The following is a 21,052-nucleotide window of genomic DNA, read 5'->3' as shown; positions in this document are numbered from 1 at the left end:
TTGTACCAAGGACAGATTGTATTTACTCATCTTCACCATCTATCAGTGAGTTACTCTAAGAGACTGCACTTAAGAGACAAACATTTGGGGGAGTCTGGGGAGCTCAGCTGATTAAGTGTCTGACTTCAACTCAAGTCATGATCTCATGGTTTACGGGTTTCAGGCCCTTGTCCGTGCTGGCAGTGCAAAGCCTGCTTGGGATTCTGTCTTCCTCTCTCTCCCTCTCTTTTTTAATTTATTTTTTATTTTTTTTTTAAAATTTTTTTTTTTTCAACGTTTATTTATTTTTGGGACAGAGAGAGACAGAGCATGAACGGGGGAGGGGCAGAGAGAGAGGGAGACACAGAATCAGAAACAGGCTCCAGGCTCCGAGCCATCAGCCCAGAGCCTGATGCGGGGCTCGAACTCACGGACCGCGAGATCGTGACCTGGCTGAAGTCGGACGCTTAACCGACTGCGCCACCCAGGCGCCCCTCTCTTTTTTAATTTAGAGAGAGAGAGAGAGAGACAAATATTTGGAAAGAGTCCATATATTTTTTTTAAGTATTTGAGAGAGAGAACAGGGGAAGGGCAGAGAGAGGGAGAGACAGAATCCCAAGCAGGCTCCACATGGTCAGCGCAAAGCCTGACATGGGGCTCAATCCCACTAACTGCGAGACCATGACCTGAGCCAAAATCAAGTCCGACACTTAACTAACTGAGCCACCCAGGGTTTTGTAAAAAACTCACTCCTGTATCATCTGTCTCCACGTCCTTGAACAAAGTCTTTCCTCTGATTTTAAGACCAACTTTAAAAACCAATTTTCATTTTTGGTTTCTTTCAAGATTTGGAAATGGCTAATAGCTGATATGCCTTCCATATCTGCATATCATTTAAAAATCCCTCAACTCACTTCTACTTTTCCTTTCTCTCTTTTAAGTCCTACCCTTCACCAGGAGGACGGCTTTTAAAAGAACATATTAATTTTATAATGACACAAACGTGCACACAAAACAGAGGTGTGTTCCTTGCAGGAAATGCAGAAACAGACATCACTACTTTTAAAAACTGTAGGGGCACCTGGGTGGCTCAGTTGGTTGGGTGGCTGACTTCACCTCGGGTCATGATCTCGTGCTCCGTGGGTTCGAGCCCCGCGTCGGGCTCTGTGCTGACAGCTCGGAGCCTGGAGCCTGTTTCGGATTCTGTGTCTCCCTCTCTCTGACCCTCCCCCGTTCATGCTCTCTCTCTGTCTCAAAAATAAATAAATGTTTAAAAAAAAAACAAAAACTGTAAGCATTACCTGGTTTAATTGCATAGACGTCAAAATTTTTTACTCCTTCTTCTCTTAAGATGTTTTCATCAATAATAAAGTTTCCTGTAAAACTTTTTGGCTTTTTAAAAATGGAATAGGCAGCATCTGCAATAATATCAACTTTTCTACACTGGCTTTCAATACCAGATCCTCCCAGCATGTCCATAGCAGCGGTGTGGATGGCTGTGGAGAGAGCAAATACACACACAGAGAACTCCAGATCAAATAATGGGGCTCTGGAAGTAACAAACCAGACAGCTGATCTCTTTACTTCTCAGATGATGAAAATAAGGTCCGGAGAGCTTAACGGATTTGCCGAATGTTCTACTGACATAACCAGGTAGAAAACACATGTTCCTTACTCTTCACAATGCTGCCTCATACAATAGAATGGGTTCCTGAGATTAACCAAATTTAATTGGACTTCTGATTTAGAATGCTCAAGAATTTGCACAGGATTCCTGAAAGTTGAGAAAGCCAGGAGGGTATAACAGAAAAAGCACTGAGCAGTAAGTCAGGTGAGTGGAATTTTTAGTCAGGTGAGTGGAAAAAGCACTGAGCAGTATGTCAGGATTTTTGGCAAGTCACTTTAACATCTCTGGGCCTGTTTCCTGACTCTACAATAAGAAGCTCCTTTCCTAAGTTTATTATCTCGCCCCTCTATTAAAATACAGAGATTTTGTTTCTGTCATTCATCAGGGTATTCCTCGTGGCTAAAACAATGACAAATGCATTATTAGCACTCAATAAATACTAGTTGGATTTTTGGTGGTCCCTTTTAAGTTCAGATACTTCCTTTAATACAGGAAATACTAGAAAATAGAGAAGCAAAAGGAAGAATTTAAAAATTATCTATAATTCCCCTAGCCAGAAATAATTACTATTAATATTTGCATACAGAGGCACCTGGGTGGCTCAACAGGTTAAGTGTCAGACTTTGGCTCAGGTCATGATCTCATGGTTCGTGGGTTCAAGCCCCGCTGTCAGGCTGACAGCTCAGAGCCTGAAGCCTGCTTCAGATTCTGTGTCTCCCTCTCTCTCTCTGTACCTCCCCCACGTGTGTACTCTCTCTCTCTCAAAAATAAATAAACATTTAAAAAATTTTTTAAAATTTGCTTACAATTTCTACTATTTTAGCTGCATATAATTTTTAAATTCTGTGTTTATGAAGTAACTTGAAACTCTACCATTAATAGTACACTATTAATTATACATTGTCAAAATTGTGAACAGTAACTTATCTCAATTTACTTACATTATCTTAGCTTATATTTAAAGCAATGAAAGTCAATTTATTTAAATGTACTTTAGGTTTCAGGGTTTCTAGTAATTCAGATAAGGTTCTCTCCATACCATTGCCGAACCATTATTTTAAATCAATACACACTGGAAGACTTACATAAGTCAGTCCACAACATAAAAACTTTGTAGCTTTTAATAGCCACTGACCCCTTTACATTCATTCAACATATAGTTATCGAGCAATAAGTCAGGCATTATTGTAGGGATTGGGGACAAATGGGTTGATCAAATAGACAAAAGTTCCTACCTTTGTGGTGATTACCTTTTAGCATACACCTCTACTACTAAGACAACACAATCAACTTGGGGAATTTCCAAAAGCACAGAGTTAGGAAATACATCCTGTTCCTATCTTGTAAGTATGGTTTCTTACTAGGAAGAATTTTTTACTTAACCAATAGCTCAAGGGCTCTGGTCTTGCTCTTGGTGTGACACTTCATTAATAAAAAATAACAGCTAATATTTATTAAATGTGGCCTATGCTGGGCATGCTGCTACAGACTTCACATACATTATCTGAATGAATTCTGTGAGGTCAGTACTGTTATTCCCATTTTACAGATGAGAGCACTCATGCACAGAGGAGTTAAAAGATTACAGGAGCTAGAGTTCAAACATCTGACAGCTTGATTTCAGAGCCAGGATCTTAACCATCAAGAGACTAAAGGGTCATACTTTGTAAACCAACATTCTTAGATTTGATTTACACTATTCTCACTCCCATAAACCACAGAATTTTATTTTTTTAGAGAGAGAGTGAGTGTGTGCAAGCAGGGTAGAGGGACAGAGGGAGAGAGAGAGAGGGAGAGAGAGAAAGAGAAAGAATCCCAAGCACGCTCCATGCTCAGTGCAGAGCCCGATGTGAGGCTCAATCCCACGACCCTGGGATCATGACCTGAGCTAAAATCAAGAGTCAGATGCTCAACCAACTGAGCCACCCATGTGCCCCAAACTGTAGAATTTTTCTAAAAGTATTTCAGGGCGCCTGGGTGGCTCAGTCGGTTAAGCGTCTGACTTTGGCTCAGGTCATGATCTCGCGATTCGTGGGTTTGAGCCCCGCGTCGGGCTCTGTGCTGACAGCTCAGAGCCTGGAGCCTGCTTCCGATTCTGTGTCTCCCTCTCTCTGTGCCCCTCCCCTGTTCATGCTCTGTCTCTCTCTGTCTCAAAAATAAATAAAAAACTTTAAAAAAAAATTTTTTAAGAAAAAAATAAAAATAAAAATATTTCAATATAGGGGTGTCTGGCTGGCTCTATCTGGAAACCACACGACTTTTGATCTTTAGGTCATGAGTTCAAGCCTCATGTTGGGTGCAGAGATAATGTAAAAATAAATAATTTTTTTCAATACGGTGCACCTTAAGTCTATATGCATATGTATATACTCTAGTCTCAATGTAGACTATATGAATGGTATAAGAATTCTTAAAAGCTTTAATTAAGAGTATGTCATGGATGTATACGTGTGTGTGTTCATATGTATAGACACACACACCACATAAGAACAATGAATGATTTCTCCAAGCAACCTATCTTTACTTCAGTAATCTTTCTAAGGAAGATACAAAGGCACATAAATTCACAATCAGGAAATAAGCCAGAGTTATTCTCAGCAAAGGTTTTGCAACGTCGTAGGCTAACCTAATAGGTCATAAAACTGACAACAATAGAAATAGGTTAACAATAGGATACAACAAATGAAATTCACTGATGATTCCTGGGAAAGAAAAAAAGCACAAGTTTTAACGAAAGTTGATATGCCTTGGATTACAAGAATCCTAAAGGTGAGCCTAAAACTTAAGTATTATTAAGGAATAATTAAAAAAATATCTAATAGCTTCCAATTGATGCTCCATTTAAAACACACAGTAACAAGTCTTCGTATCAACCAAAGATTTCCTTTCACATAAACATATAGAGTACATATCAGACTTAAAATATCAGCATTGCCTTTGACTCCTTCTCTGGAAAGAAAGTTTGTCTCACCTCTGAAACACCTGCTAGCCACCACACACACACACATATTCTTTGGGTACTCACTGAACCAAAGATACCACTGATTATAAAGTGTTCCGCTAAGAAACAAACCACCTGCCAATAACCTACTGTACATCATTAATAGTAAGAGCAGCCTGATATCAAAGATATAAAAATATGAAAACACGGGCATCTCAGAATCAATGAAATATATATAAACTGCTATTTAAACAAGTTGGTAAGCAAGCCCCTTAAAAAACAAGGAAACTAGTTTCGGTTTCTAGGACCAGAGAGGCCAGCTGCCACTTCATTACCCTGACCTCCGTGGTTAGGGGAGTTACCACACCTGTACGTAGCGTGGTCCAGGTGGCAGAGGCCTGCAGCTGCTCTATGATACATCTGTTATCTTCCACTCGGCTGCCAGTACCAAGATCGGTGGCTGGATGCCCAGACTCCTCACCCCAGCCCACATGCAATCCTTCCCGAAGTGGACCTCCCTCTTCCACCACACTTGTTCTGACCAGCCAAGAGGTCAGAGGCAGCAGGCATTTTGAATGGCAGCTCTTCTCCCTCCTGCCTTCCCCACCCTCCACTTCAACAGAAACTATGAACTAAGTCTTGTAAAAAGACAAACTTCTGAAGGTGACCTAGTTGGGGCTTGAGATCCTCATGTTGTTCAACCACTCAGGGCTATTCTCTGATCCCTTCTCTGGATGTGTTGAATTCAGTGGGGTGAAAAGTTCTAAACCCAGAAGGGGATTGTAGCCGGTTCAGAGAAGAAACACTGAGCCAGAGAGGACAAAGAGTGGACCAGGACACATACAATGTAGACAATGTATGTTACACTGTATCTCTTCCATTAAGTGTCATAAATCTCCTTTTCCTTGAAGGGAATAATGCTGGGAGATTACTTCTAGTTCCAGCAAGCGTAGAGAGCTGCTCTACACAGTCTAGGAAGAGAAACCATGTTTTTGAAATAGAGGCCTCACAAACAGCCAGGAGCCTGGACACCCTCTCGAATCCATTTTTATTGCCTCAGTTATGAATAATGCAACATCCTAACTAGCTTTCCAGGCTCCTCTCTCCATAATCTTACAAGCCATCCTACATTCAGATGCCAAATTAAACTTCTTAAACCTCATCAGCAACCACATCACTCTACTGCTCCTATTTTCCCTCTGCTCTCCTGCTTCTCAAATTCTAAAGTGGCTCTCTATTGAATACAAGTTAGAATTCAAGCCCCTAAATTTGGCAATCAAGACCTGGGGCTTAGCTCAAGCTCCTCCCCCCACCACCTCACACCTACCCAATAATCAAGACAACTGCCCAAGTCCAGTGGGAAATAAAAAGCTCAGAGTCTATCACATATACACCATTATCAAATTCCTTGACAGTTCCACCAAACACACGGTATTTTCCCATACCATGGCCTTGGTTGTTCCCTCTGCTAGGAATGCCTTGCCCAATGTTCCTTCTTGCTAATTCCAACATCCCCCTGAGGTCCTATTTCGATCGATTACTTCTATTAGAACACCTCTTTTCCTGACCTTTAAACGTGAGCTACGTGGCCCTCCTGCTCTCTTTCAAAAGTATCCTGTACACAATCCCATCATGCCACATATCACAAGGTACATGATTGTAAATTCAACTTACTGTGCCATCAAGTCTAGGCTAAAAAAAATAATACTAATGGTTCTAAGTTGTCTGGTAAAACTTCTAAAATGAACATCTCAGACCTAAAACAAAGATGTTGGCAGTGAGCTGATTTCTCTTGCCAATCCTGGTGGCGACCTCCACATTCTCTGTCATGCAGTATTCTGTTTGGAGCTAGGCAGAAGGTAATCATACTGTACATTCATTAACTCATCAAATATTTGCTGAATGTTTACCATGACTACAGTAAAATGAGCAAAGCAGATTCTGTCTCTACCTTCTAGAAACTTTCATTCTAGCAAGAAAGACATTAAACAACTAAGTTATAAAATCAAGAGTTTAGGGGTGCCTGGGTGGCTCAGTTGATTAACTGTCCGACTTTGGCTCAGGTCATGATCTTGCAGTTTGTGAGTTCAAACCCCACATCGGGTTCTGTGCTGACAGCTCAGAGCTTGGAGCCTGTTCAGATTCTGTGTCTCCCTCTCTCTGCACCTCTGCTGCGTGTGCTCTCCCTCTCTCTCTCAAAAATAAATAAATAAATATTAAAAAAATTTTTAAAATAACATCAAGAGTTTAATTACAAATGTTGTTAAGTGATGTGAAGGAGATGTACAGACTACTAAATCCAGTGGTCGGTCCCCATCTTATAACAACTGCTAGCAGCATTTAACATAATGAATCTCTCCCCTTCTTCCCTTAAAACACTTTTTTCAATTGGCTTCCAGGATATCACACTCCTTCGTTTTCTTCCTACCTTTCTCTCCTATATGGTTCTTCTCCTTCCTAATCTCTGAATGCTGCAATGGCTAATGGTCCTTTCTCTTCTTATGTAGCATTTACATTTGATAGCCCACAAATTGCTATCTCCAATTGCTGGACCTCTCTCCTGACACCCACACTTACAAATCCAACCATCTACTGACCATCTCCATATGGATGCATGAGCACAATGCCCCCAGATGAATTCCTAACCTTGCTCCCTAACCTGCCCCATCTGCAGCTTTCCCTGTCTGTTGGTTCCACCTTCAAAATAGGGGCACCTGGATGGCTCAGTGGGTTGAGCATCTGACTTCGGCTCAGGTCATGATCTCACGGTTTGTGAATTCGAGCCCTGCGTCAGAGCCTGGAACCTGCTTCAGATTCTGTGTCTCCCTCTCTCTGCCCATATCCCAATCATGCTCTGTTTCTCTCTCAAAAATAAATAAACATTAAAAAATAAAAATAAAAAAATACAGCAGGATGTGACCACTCTCCATCACCTTTACTGCTATCACCCCAGTCACAGCTACCAACATGTATACTGCAGTAGTCTCTGAACTGGTCTCCCTGTTTCTCCCTTTACCCAAGAATCTATTCTTTAGATCCTTTAAAAAATTCAGGTATGATCAGGTCCCTCTCTACTCAAAGCCCTGCAAAAGCTGCCCATTTCACTCAGAGTAAAAACCCAAGTCTTGGCAAGGACCTACAACATCTGATCCCCATTTCCTTATGGACACGATCTCATTTTCGACTGCTCTCCCCTCACTCTGGCCACACTGGCCTTCTCTCTGCTCTTTCATCATGCCAGGCATGCTCACCTCTTAGGACCTTTCCCCTGGCTATTTCCTCTGCCTTCAATGCTTCTCTCAGGTACCCTGTAGCTAACACATTCCTGGGGCTAACTCCAGCACCCTCTTCAAGTCTATGCTCAAACGTCACCTTCTTGAAAAATATAAACCCTTCTACTCTATTTAAAATTGCAATCTACCCTCCCAACATCTGAGACTCCCAATCCCCCTTACTTTGTTCTATTTTTTTACATAGCATTATCACCTTCTAGCATGCTATATACTTGACTCTTCTTTATGTTAACTGTCTATTGTATCTCTCCCAATTAAACTGCAAGCTCCAAAAGGACAGAGCTTCTTGTCTGTTTTGTTCTCTGATGTGTCTTAAACAACTCAAACAGAGCTTGGACATAACGGGTATCCAAAAATTATCTGTTGTACAAATAAAATCTAAAATTCTTAGAGTCAAACTAGGCTTTTTCTAACTTTGTTACCCCATGGTTCCAAAGACCTAAAGGTGAGCAGAGTGGAGGGGTGAAGGGAAGAACAAAGTGCAGACAATGGTACCCTAAACAGTAAACTCCAAGAGTAAGGCCTGTTATCACAGGCATCTTCATTCCCCTTAATGCCTCGTACACAAGTGGACACTTCATAAATCATCTTCAGATGCATAACGAATAAAGAGTGCAGAGAATTGTACCTGGCATATACAAATGTTCAGAAGATGAATGAATAGAAAATGACAAGTAACATAATAGAGGTACAAAAAAGGAAAAATACGATGTTAGGACTTTGTTATCAGAGAGACCCCTTTCTAATTAACTGCCTGACCCTCACTATCTACCAATAACAGCAACGACTGAAGTGGGGGGAGGCTGAGAAAGGATGAGAGAAGGAAAAGAAGGTGAAAAAGAAAAGCACCACAAAGTGTGAGCTTTTAAAGTTCTTCAGTGTGATCCACAATAAGTATCACTTTTTACCTACATGACTAGTAATACATAACACATACATATACACACACTCACACACATATTCATTCAAATATGAAACAGTACCGACTAACACCCGCAATATTTTATTTTTTATTCCATTAGAAGTAAAACAAAACAATGAAATTCTGGCTGCTACCTTCTAACTCAATTTTACAAACCACGAAATTGATTTCATGATTCACCAATGAGTCCTGACATGCAGTTTGAAAAATGCTATAGAAGCATTCTTTCACTCTCACCTTTTGCCTCACTGCAAAGAATATCACTCTCCAGAAAAATCTTAAGAGAACTGTATCTGCTTCAGAAACATCAGGGAAATTAAGAAGCAACGAAACACGGTTCCAATCCCACAGTGGGCCAGGGAAGAAAGGAATCTCGGTCAAACAGAAGAAAGGAATTTTAAAAAATTGATTCTTGGAGCCCTCAGAAGAAAAGCAAGGTGGTAACTATAGAGGTGCTTGCAACAGCTAAATTTTCCTAGAAATTGTATCAGCAACACGCCCTCGGGCCCCATACATTCTCACCTACAGCCCCATTTCCTGAGCTTCAACACCACAGGCCATTGGCCCTTCCACTACTTCTTGATGCTGAGGAAATCCCTTCACTCAGGAGATGGGAATAAAGATAAAAAGAAATCTCCCAATTGTCCTTAAGCTAGAACTCTGGGTATGTTTCATAGGTTACATGTGGCAATTCAGTTCAAAAGTACTGCTAGGGCTGCAATACTTTGCAAAAATGCTGGATTAAATGTGCTTTTCATGGTCAACTCTTACCAAACTAGTCATCTATTAGGTGAAAGGTCAAAGAAGTAGGCACAGTACCCTGGCACAAGGTCTGCCACATGGTAACTGTCCAACAGGTATTTGTTGAGCAATAAATGAATACACAAAATAATTTCAGAAGGAAGAAAAATAGGAATAAACAATATAAAGGTCCTTAGAGAATAAAGAAACATGTTAAAAGACACAATGGGAGGGGTACCTAGGTGGTTCAGTCGGTTGAACATCTGACATCAGCTCAGGTCATGATTTCACGGTTCATGGGTTCAGGCCCCGCGTTGGACTCCTGTGCTAACAGGGCAAAGTTGGCTTGGGATCCTCTGTCCCCCCCACCTCTGCCCCTCCCCAGCTCACGTGCTCGCATGCGTTCTCTCTCTCTCTCAAAATTAAATTAAAAAAAAAAAAAGACACAGTGGGAAGAATCAGGAAAATACAGGATTTTGGAAATTCTATAAATGACCTGGTTTTTCAAGAAATCAGTGACAAGGAAAAAAAATTAAGTGTAACTACTATAAATGAAAACTATAACACAAATGTAATGTGTTAACTTTTTTTTTTTTTTTTAGAGAGAAAGGGCAAGAGGGGGAGAGGGGCAAAAGGAGAAAGGGAGAGAGGGAAAGAGGGGGAGAGGGAGAGAAAAAGAATCTTAAACAGGCTCCACGCTCAGTGCAGAGCCTGATGCAGGGTTTGGTCCCACAATCATGGGATCATGTTCTGAGCTGACATTAAGAGTTGGACACTCAACTGACTGAGCCACCTGGGTGCCCCTATGTGAAACCTGTTTATATCCTGATGTGAATAAACCAACTGCAGAGAAAGTACCTGAGACACCTGGATAGAGCTAGAGAGTATAAAACTAAAGTGATATAAGTCAGTCAGAGAAAAGACAAATACCACAGGATCTCACTCATATGTGGAATTTAAGAAACAAAACAAATGAGCAAAGGAGAAAGAAAAGAGAAGAGACAAACCAAGAAACAGACTCTTAACTATGGAGAACTAATGGTCACCAGAAATGAGGTAGGTGGGGAGACAGGTGAAACAGGGGAAGGGGATTAAGAGTACACTTATGGTAATGAACACTGAGTAATGTATGGAATTGCTGAATCACTATATTGTACACCTGAAACTAATATAACTATGTAACTGTACTGGAATTAAAATTAAAAATTAATTAAAAGAAAAGGTAGGTAGTTATCTGTAACTTTAAGATCCTAAAGCATTTCCATACCCTAGCCCCAAAAAGAAAATACAATTTTTAAAAAGCATACCATCTAGTATTGTGGCTGCCACAAGATGAGACTGTCGGAATACTTTTCCGTCCCCAATCTTCCAATGCTTATATAGCCCTTCAGAATTCAATTACTTTCATATTTCGTCCTTTCCCGACTTCTAAGCTTTAAAAAGACTGTTTAGTGCTTTTGCCCAGAGACTAATCTTAAAGTTTTCTCTTATGCATGTCTTCTATACCAAGAGTTCTTATTTGATACCCTGTATTTCATATTCTTGGTCATTCTATCACACCTCATTTACATTTAACCATACGCATTACAGGGTTTTTTGCTTGCCATTATTTCCTCTCCACTCCATTTCCCTCTATGTTGAAAAGTCTTGACTATGACTGATTTGCTGTTTGGTTAACAGCACTTCTAGATTTTTCTCAAATGTGATATCCTTGCATGCTCCTATATCTTCCCCTTGTCAATAAATGTTATCTTGAATGGGTCCCTTCCTATCAGTAATCCACGATGTTATTTCACTGCCTTCTAGTATTGATGCAATCTTTTTCCTTTGTAAGTAACATATTTTGCCTGAAAGCTTGCAAGATTTTCTTTTTATCCTTGAAATTCAGAGATGTCTCCCAGATGTCTATACCACCCCCCCGCCACCCCATAAATTCAGCCTCCCACTTGGTAAACCTTTCAACTGACACATTTAAGTCTTTGGCTAAAGGGAATTGTTTTCTTTTTCTTTTTTTTAAATTGTATGTATGTATGTATGTATGTATGTATGTATTTATTTATTTATTTATTTTATTTATTTAATCTCTATACCCAACATGGGGCTTGAACTCATGACCCTGAGATCAGGAGTCAGATGCTCTTCTGACTGAGCCAGCCAGGCACCCATTTTCTATTTTTAGTTAAATTACTGTTTTTCCTCTATTTGTTTTGTCCTTCTGGGGCTCCTGATATTTACATGGGAAGTCCCGTGAGTCTATTTTCTTTTTCTTCAGAGTGTTTTTGCTCTGCATTTTGAGATATCTCTTACACTTCAACGGCCAAGCTACTTATTCAGGTGTTAACAATGACCACTCAATCCCTCAACTACAGTTTTTTTTTTTTAATTCAAAACACAATCTCTGTGTAGATCCAGAAAGCATTTTTATGCTATAATTCAATCTCCTAAGTAGCTGTTGCATTTAGTTTCTTTTTTTTTTTAAGTAAACTATGACTAAAGTGGATCTTGAACTTAGAACCCTGAAAAAAAAAAAAAAAAAGAACCCTGAGATCAAGAGTCACATGCTCTACTGATTGAGCCATGACCTTGGGATCATGACCTGAGCCAAAATCAAGAGTTGGGACACTGAACTGACTGAGCCACCCGGGTGCCCCTCTCTTTAATGAAACTCTTCAAGTGTCCCAATGTTCGATGTCTCTAGCATAGTAATTGGCTTTAAAGTCAGTCATGTAGTCCAAGTCAAAGGTAGAAGGTGACTGAAAAGAGCCTTGTATGTATAATAAAAAGTTTAACTTGTTTGCCACCTCAACCTACCCACCCAAGATGCATCTCAAAACTGTTAAGGACAATAAATGAAAAACTAATTAAATGGATATATTTTTTTAAGTACATACCTGTTTTAGGCCATAATGCATTGACTGCAATTTCACCCTTAAATTCTTCTGCCATTCCAAGCACACACATAGACATACCATACTTAGCAATGGTGTAAGCTGAAAGAAACCACAAAGAATAGGATTTAATTAATGGACTAATTTGTGAGTATAACCAATTTCTTTCTATGGCTATACTGCCAGTGAAACAAGAACAAAAAGTTGCAAATTTGTTTAATCTAGTCAATTAAAACTGAACTTCTTTCAGTTTTACTGGGAGTTTCTATTCCAATTGCCTGTCCAAATTTTAGTAAATTATGTACAAAAAAGGACTAAGTATCTGATGCAACTATATTAAAGGAAGCACCTATACATAATTCTTATAGGTTAGCATACACACCTCAAATCATTAATTTGCTGTGAAAGTGAAAGTACTTCATAGCTTTTAACCAACTTCATTGAAGAATAAGTTATATACAAAAAACACACCTACTGAGACTGGAGGGAGCTTTCTGGAATGATGGAAATCCATATCCCAATTTGGCTATTGGTTATGCAGGTGTATACACATTTGTCAAAACTCATCAAACTGAGCCATTAAGATCTGTGCATTTTATTGAATGTAAACTATACCTCAACGTTTTAAATTACAGATAAAAGATGAAGAATCTACTTTCCAAAGTGCTACCAATATCGCACAGAAACTTTAATGTTGAATGCCATGTACAAATTTTGATCACATCATAGATACACTGACTTAATACAAAGCAAATTAACCAAACAAACCATCCCCTCAACCAACCACCTACCACAGTGCTGTTTGAACCACAATGGATTTAGGTTCAGCGGTGGACTGAGATTGAGGATATGGGCAATTTTACTCTTTTTCAAATAAGGAATACATGCTTTAGATCTGAAAGCAAAAGAAAACACAAGTCAACAGCTTTCTAACAACTTACCCACTTTTTAAAATTATATATTAAAATTTTTTTTTAAATTTATTCTTAAGACAGAAAGAGAGAGAGAGACAGAACGTGAGCAGGGGAAGGACAGAGAGAGAGGGAGACAGAATCGGAAGCAGGCTCCAGGCTCTGAGCTGTTAGCACAGAGCCCAATGTGGGGCTTGAACCCACGGACCACAAGATCATGACCTGTGCTGAAGCTGGATGCTTAACCAATTGAGCTACCCAGGTGTCCCTAAAATTATATTTTAAACTACTTCTACAAAGCAACTAAACTTGCTCAGTAATGTAGCGTACTTTTTGTTTGTTTTCACTTTTCTAGAACAAAGACAGGAAAAGCAGTAATTTTCAATCTTTGAAGTTTTGCTTACTAGCCTAACATGATCTGCTTGATGAAAATAATCAAAACCCTGGTACATTAGCCTTAAATCCAACTGAGGCTACCCTCAACTACATCCTTCCAATTCTCCCTCCCCAACACACGCGCACACACACACACACACACACACACACACACACACTTTTCGGTAAGTTAATGTATTTGCCAGTCAGCACAGGCAGCACTGTAGTAGAGAACATGGTACGCAAGTCAGACAGACCTGGGTTCATACCCTCTTTCTGTCTCTTCATTGTGTGATCTTAGGCAAAATACATTCTAACTCTCAGTTCATTTGTAAATGCTGGTAACACCTACTACCATCGAAGACTGACCAAAGGATTAAAATGAGATGATAAATATGAGGTACTTAAAACAGTGCACAGGGGCGCCTGGGTGGTTCAATCGGTTGAGTATCTGACTTCAGCTCAGGTCATGATCTCACAGTTCGTGAGTTCGAGCCCCCCCGTCAGGCTCTGTGCTGACAGCTCAGAGCCTGGAGTTGCTTCGGGTTCTGTGTCTGCCTCTCTCTCTGCCCTTCCCCCACTCACGCTCTCTCTCTCAAAAATAAATATTAAAAAACATAAAAAAAAACAGTGCATAACTAACCATGAAATAAACAACTATTATTACTATTACATATGCTAACTTATTTCATCCTAGTAGGTGTGGTATTCCTGCTACACTGGAAGTGTAGTTTAATAACAAAACTCCCAATACATTCCCAAATTTAATTTGCACCAATATGCAATGCAATATACTTCTGGGAGCAAAATTTAGTTTTTATATATTTTTTTAAAAATGTTCAAAAAGATCCAATATTTTAAATTTATTAAGCTATAACATACTATATGTAGATTAATAGTTGTATAGCTTTTAGTTTTGTATCACATTCAATAATCTCTAGGATTTTGAATTAGTTCATTCTTCTCGTTAGTTTTATGAACATGTACAACATTCTCATTACCTGTTTTCAAGCCTACATCTTTTCAAGCCTAGAAACCAAATACAATCCATATCACCAAAGGGTTTTTTTATACACATTGTTTTCCCTTTCCAAAGGTGCTTTACTTTTGTGTGGGTGAGTTGGGGAGGGGCAAACAATATTACAGCTAATACTCATTAAAACAGTGAAGATGCACCTCAAAAATCTCAGGAGGAAAAAAACTCCAATCTATTCTAGGCAATAAGACCATGACCACATTGTACACTCAAAAAGTAAAGAACTCATTTCATTTACATTATACACAAGAGCTTCTCCTTTGATCTATTAGACAAAACCTTTCCACCTGCACTTTGCCTACCTGGCCCTCAGCATTACTGACCCTAAATGAGCTGCAGTTTTAACAGTAATAAGCCCTATCTTACATATTAAAAACTATTAGTGCCATGCTTAGGTACTAATATTTCAGCTTAATAAAATAGTTAAGCTTACTGAAAACTTACTGTGTGCTAGGCACTGCACTTACCACTCTTACACGAATTATTTTACCTAACTAGGGTTATGAGCTCAAATGCCTATAGGGTATTTGAATAAATGAATAAAGTAAGCTGGGTACAGGAAAAATCAACCGTTCAGAAATACTACAATTAAACTTTATTACTGAATTTCTATAAGCATTTAACATGATACCAACACATATAACACCTGAGGTTAAATATTTCATCGAAACTTAAAAATATAAATTAAGGGTCTGCCTTCCAACCCTGTTTCTCTAAACCTTTACAACACAAGTCACAGGCCACAGGGTCCTGCGTGCCAGGGATCAGGAAACACTTTTAGATCCTTGCTGAAACTTCCAAACAGGTGAGTTCCTTGGGCCTTGCCCCCACTCTCTCCCTCACAATGATTCTCAGGCTTGCCTGAGAAAACAATCTATACCTTCCCTCCATGAATAAATGGGTGTCACAAAATAAAAAATAAAACAAAATAAAATGGAAATATTTCATTATCAAATTTCTCTTTTTCACCTTCCATAGAGCCAAAAACCTGACACCTTTTCTCTGGTCCAAAGGCCAATGTCAAGTCTTTCATTCAGCATTGCAATAAGCCTTTAACTGGAAAACTATTTAGTTTTATTTTAAAAATAGCTGTTCCAGGGGCGTCTGTCTGGCTCAGTCAGTAGAGAATGTGACCCTTGAACTCAGGGTTGTGAGTTCAAGCCCCATGCTGGGCATGGAGCCTACTTAAAACAAAAATAAAAATTAAAAATTAAATAAAAAAACAGCTGTTCCTAAATGGAGGAACTTTCAACAATGAATAGAATCTTTGTTTTAAAAAAGGGTTTATATTTTAGGGTATCTATTCCTGAGATATTTGTAGATCTGCTATTTCAATGTACTCATATTTAGTTTTGAGTACCTTAGTGCCATATGGCTTACACGTTCCATTTGTAGTTCTTCAACTACACAAGTAGTATTCATTGAAAAAGGTAGCTGAACAAGGTTAGTTCACTATCTTATAGTCTGAAAACAGTGGTTTTTTTGTTTTCTTTCGAACTGAACCTTCAAACCTACAATTGCAAGAATGTAGTTTAGGCCATCATTTTCATGTTTAGAAAATGACCATGGTATATAGGAAAGGGGCCAGATTGCTCTCGCCAAATGTTTTCCAAAGACGTAATTTCACAAGGAATGATCAATGACAATCAAACATTTGTGTTTACATAAGTCATAATATCAACTGAAAAAACTGTCTTTGATCCAATCTTTCTATAGGAATTGAGTTGGGAATTTTATCATGGGTGGTAAAAAGTTGATTTCTGGGATGCCTGGGTGGCTCAGTCGGTTAAGCATCCAACTTTGGCTCAGGACATGATCTCACAGTTCATGAGTTCAAGCCCTGCATCAGCCTCTGTGCTGACAGCTCCGAGCCTGGAGCCTGCTTCTGATTCTGTGTCTCCCTCGCTTTCTGCCCCTCCCCCACTCATGCTCTGTCTCTTTCTGTGTGTGTGTGTCTCTCTCGAAAATAAACATTAAAAAACGTTTAAATAAAAAAAGAGTTGATTTCTTTCAAATTAAAGCCAAAATGTCTTCAACAATACACCATTGCCACATAATCTCATCACAGAGCAGACAATCATGTTTGTAGCTCACATGAGTAAAGCATCTAACTAACTGTGTGGTTGAAACTGTGGAAGTGTATGTGGTTCTTAAAACTCATAACATAGTCCATTTTTAACTTTTTAGCTGGCACAAAAACAGACACATAGACCAATGGAATAGAATAGAAACCCCAGAACTAGACCCACAAACGTATGGCCAACTCATCTTTGACAAAGCAGGAAAGAACATCCAATGGAAAAAAGACAGCCTCTTTAACAAATGGTGCTGGGAGAACTGGACAGCAACATGCAGAAGGTTGAAACTAGACCACTTTCTCACACCATTTACAAAAATAAACTCAAAATGGATAAAGGACCTGAATGTGAGACAGGAAACCATCAAAACCTTAGAGGAGAAAGCAGGAAAAGACCTCTCTGACCTCAGCCGTAGCAATCTCTTACTCGACACATCCCCAAAGGCAAGGGAATTAAAAGCAAAAGTGAATTACTGGGACCTTATGAAGATAAAAAGCTTCTGCACAGCAAAGGAAACAACCAACAAAACTAAAAGGCAACCAACGGAATGGGAAAAGATATTTGCAAATGACATATCGGACAAAGGGCTAGTATCCAAAATCTATAAAGAGCTCACCAAACTCCACACCCGAAAAACAAATAACCCAGTGAAGAAATGGGCAGAAAACATGAATAGACACTTCTCTAAAGAAGACATCCGGATGGCCAACAGGCACATGAAAAGATGTTCAGCATCGCTCCTTATCAGGGAAATACAAATCAAAACCACACTCAGGTATCACCTCACGCCAGTGAGAGTGGCCAAAATGAACAAATCAGGAGACTATAGATGCTGGAGAGGATGTGGAGAAACGGGAACCCTCTTGCACTGTTGGTGGGAATGCAAATTGGTGCAGCCGCTCTGGAAAGCAGTGTGGAGGTTCCTCAGAAAATTAAAAATAGACCTACCCTATGACCCAGCAAAAGCACTGCTAGAAATTTATCCAAGGGATACAGGAGTACTGATGCATAGGGGCACTTGTACCCCAATGTTCATAGCAGCACTCTCAACAATAGCCAAATTATGGAAAGAGCCTAAATGTCCATCAACTGATGAATGGATAAAGAAATTGTGGTTTATATACACAATGGAATACTACGAGGCAATGAGAAAAAATGAAATATGGCCTTTTGTAGCAACGTGGATGGAACTGGAGAGTGTGATGCTAAGTGAAATAAGCCATACAGAGAAAGACAGATACCATATGTGTTCACTCTTATGTGGATCCTGAGAAACTTAACAGGAACCCATGGGGGAGGGGAAGGGAAAAAAAAAAAAAAAAAGAAGTTAGAGTGGGAGAGAGCCAAAGCATAAGAGACTATTAAAAACTGAGAACAGGGGCGCCTGGGTGGCGCAGTCGGTTAAGCGTCCGACTTCAGCCAGGTCACGATCTCACAGTCTGTGAGTTCGAGCCCCGCGTCAGGCTCTGGGCTGATGGCTCAGAGCCTGGAGCCTGTTTCCGATTCTGTGTCTCCCTCTCTCTCTGCCCCTCCCCCGTTCATGCTCTGTCTCTCTCTGTCCCAAAAAAAAATAAATAAACGTTGAAAAAAAAAAATTAAAAAAAAAAAATTAAAAAAAAAACTGAGAACAAACTGAGGGTTGATGGGGGGTGGGAGGGAGGAGAGGGTGGGTGATGGGTATTGAGGAGGGCACCTTTTGGGATGAGCACTGGGTGTTGTATGGAAACCAATTTGTCAATAAATTTCATATATATATAAAAAAAACTTTTTAGCAAAAGCAATTCCTAATGAATAATACAATGAACAAAATTATCTTCTGCATCTCTGTGAAACATTTCTACATTAGTAAGTCTAAAATTAACACTGACCATTTGGGCTTAAAGTTAACAATGACCATCACAATAGCGTTATCTATAGTTATGGTTACTAAAATTTTGACAAATCTATATTAAACTTCCTAAGACGTTTCTCAACACTTAACAAGTCATTTCCATGCTCATGTCATGGATACTAGTCTAAAAAAATCTTAATCACCTCAAAATTCTCTTGATCCCTTAAATAAATAAAATTTGGTGAGTGGAGTATTTATATCTGTGGCTTCATCGTCTACAATTGAAACTGCCACAAATGATTTAACTTTTCACAAATCGTTTCCTTCTAAGCCTTAATTCAACATGCTGAGCAACAGTATTCCTGGTTAGATTATACTTTCTAAATGCTTTTTAAATGAATGTTTATATTTAATCAAAATTCTTTCACAAAGTTACCATCTGTAAAAGATTTTGATGCCCAGATAATTTCTTCATGTAACATATGACTACATCACAGAGCTGCAATGCTTATTTTAGCTGAAAATAAACACAAATCCTATTGAAATGGTAGTCCCTTTTCTAGTTCATTAAGTTTTTCACCACAATCTCTTCTATATCTTTGCCATAGTTCTTACTAGGATTTGATTCACTACACTTTCCATTCAAGAGAGATAATATCTTACATATTGAATTTACAGAAATATGCGCCGCATCCACAAAGTAGTAAACTCTAATGCATTTTTTTTCAACATATGGTCCTCCTGGCATATGTCTCATTTTCCCACTTTAGACAGACACATGGGTATGAGAAATATTTTATTTCCCTCTTTAAGAAAAACAGCAAGGCAAGTACAACAATAAAAATGGCAACCTTTAAGCCTGTCCTCAGCATCCAAAAGACAGCAGACTCATGCCATCTACTGAGGCAGCTAATACTGTCACTCAGCTACAGCAGCTCAAGGTTGCCACATGAGTATGCTGTGGCCACATTTTCTAATGTTTCAATAAAAAGCCAGAAATCTGGATCTTTGTGTAAATCTAATCTTTTTCATATAGGCAACTAATAAAATTCTGAACTAGCAAAGTAGCTAGTAAAAACAAACTTTTTAAAATGGTCAAGGCCTAGTTTTGCATACCCAACAAAACACATCTGAGAGAAAAGTTCAAGACTATTAACAAACTTTACGTTCAACCCTCAGAACGAATCCTGTGATTTTATCATCCCCGTCTTACAAACGAGGAAACAGAATCTGCAAGAAGTTGCTTGCACAAAGTTATGAGATAGCACATCAGAAAGGGTGGGAAGTAGGACTTGAATCCTACTCAAGGGAGTCTAACGCCAAAGCCCAAGGTCCTAACAACCTATTTTGTATGTACATGTAAGGCAGATACATATGAGACACCTAGAAGGCAGACCAACAAGTTCTATATTGATTTATCCTCGTGTCCACATGAAAAAAAAATGGTAGAACCTAAGGGAAAATAAACAGAAAAAAAAGGAACAAACAAGAGTGGGCTGTCTGACCCATCCAGAACAGATCACGACTACATTTGCTTTCATTCTGTATTTTGTATTGCCCCTGATAATCCCCAAGATAGCATTAGCCTTTGTTACATAAAATGTGATTCACAGACACCTGAAGCTAATAAATATAACACTCTATGTTAACTATACTGGAATTAAAATTAAAAATTTAATAAAAATGAAAAAAAATGTGAGTCTTAACAGGCTTCTTCTTACTTATATAACTAAAACCTCGGGTTTTTCAGAGGAAGGAAAGGTGATTGCTAGCTTGAATAATCAGAAGACTTGGTATGCATGTATATATTTATTCATGCAAATGTTTGAAAATGCTTGGGCTATACTTTAGACTTTATTAGATTCACAGAGAAAAGGAGCTCTGAATAAAACGGTTTAAAATCCCATCTACCAGCTTGGAGCACTTTTAGGCCTTTGTAACAAGTGACTAGGTTTTATATTGTATTGCTGATCTGGTTCAAATCTGTTTACAACTAGTTCTCTGAGAAAACATTGCAATGTTCTCCCCAACAACTCTAACTTACGTCAGATAGGTGCCTCTGGTGTTGACATTCATCATCAAATCCACTCTCTTCATAGGCGTTTCCAATGTGTTGGTCAAGCTAATGGCACTGGCATTATTCACCAAAATATCAATTCCTGTTTTCAAATAATCAACTTCCTATTAATGCAATTTAAACTTTGTAACAAAAAGAAATAACATTTACACTATATAGTTGAACCCTAAGTTGGTTCACAAATACTTCTTTTAGATAATATGACTGACCAATACGCCAATGCAAGACTCAATAGCTGTGTTAAAACACCCAAGTATTTTCACCGGCACAATGGAGATAGCCAATAGCCAGAGCTTCGCATGAAACTGTAAGAAGGCTTAGTCCTCAGTGATTTGTAGCTTCCATTCTTATTT

At 39.0% G+C, this 21,052-nt stretch overlaps 1 protein-coding gene across 2 annotated transcripts in view; it reads right to left on the bottom strand.

Annotated features, from left to right (window-relative positions):
- Positions 1-21,052, bottom strand: part of HSDL2 (hydroxysteroid dehydrogenase like 2) — a 73,117-nt gene that overhangs the window by 31,366 nt on the left and 20,699 nt on the right. For both annotated transcript variants that reach the window (XM_047067998.1, XM_047068007.1), the window contains exons 4-7: positions 20,667-20,781; positions 13,183-13,286; positions 12,395-12,493; positions 1,281-1,475 (exon numbers count right to left, since the gene is read on the bottom strand). In XM_047067998.1, the coding sequence (XP_046923954.1) occupies positions 1,281-1,475; positions 12,395-12,493; positions 13,183-13,286; positions 20,667-20,781 (513 nt within the window). The remainder of the gene's footprint in view (positions 1-1,280; positions 1,476-12,394; positions 12,494-13,182; positions 13,287-20,666; positions 20,782-21,052) is intronic.

This window comes from Lynx rufus, unplaced genomic scaffold (assembly GCF_022079265.1).
Source record: "Lynx rufus isolate CCGP_SWC_20201006 ecotype Redwood Valley unplaced genomic scaffold, mLynRuf1.p SCAF_10, whole genome shotgun sequence".
In the NCBI taxonomy this organism is placed as follows: domain Eukaryota; kingdom Metazoa; phylum Chordata; class Mammalia; order Carnivora; family Felidae; genus Lynx; species Lynx rufus.
Note: the sequence above shows the minus strand (reverse complement) of the source record. Positions and strands in the feature narration are given on the sequence as shown.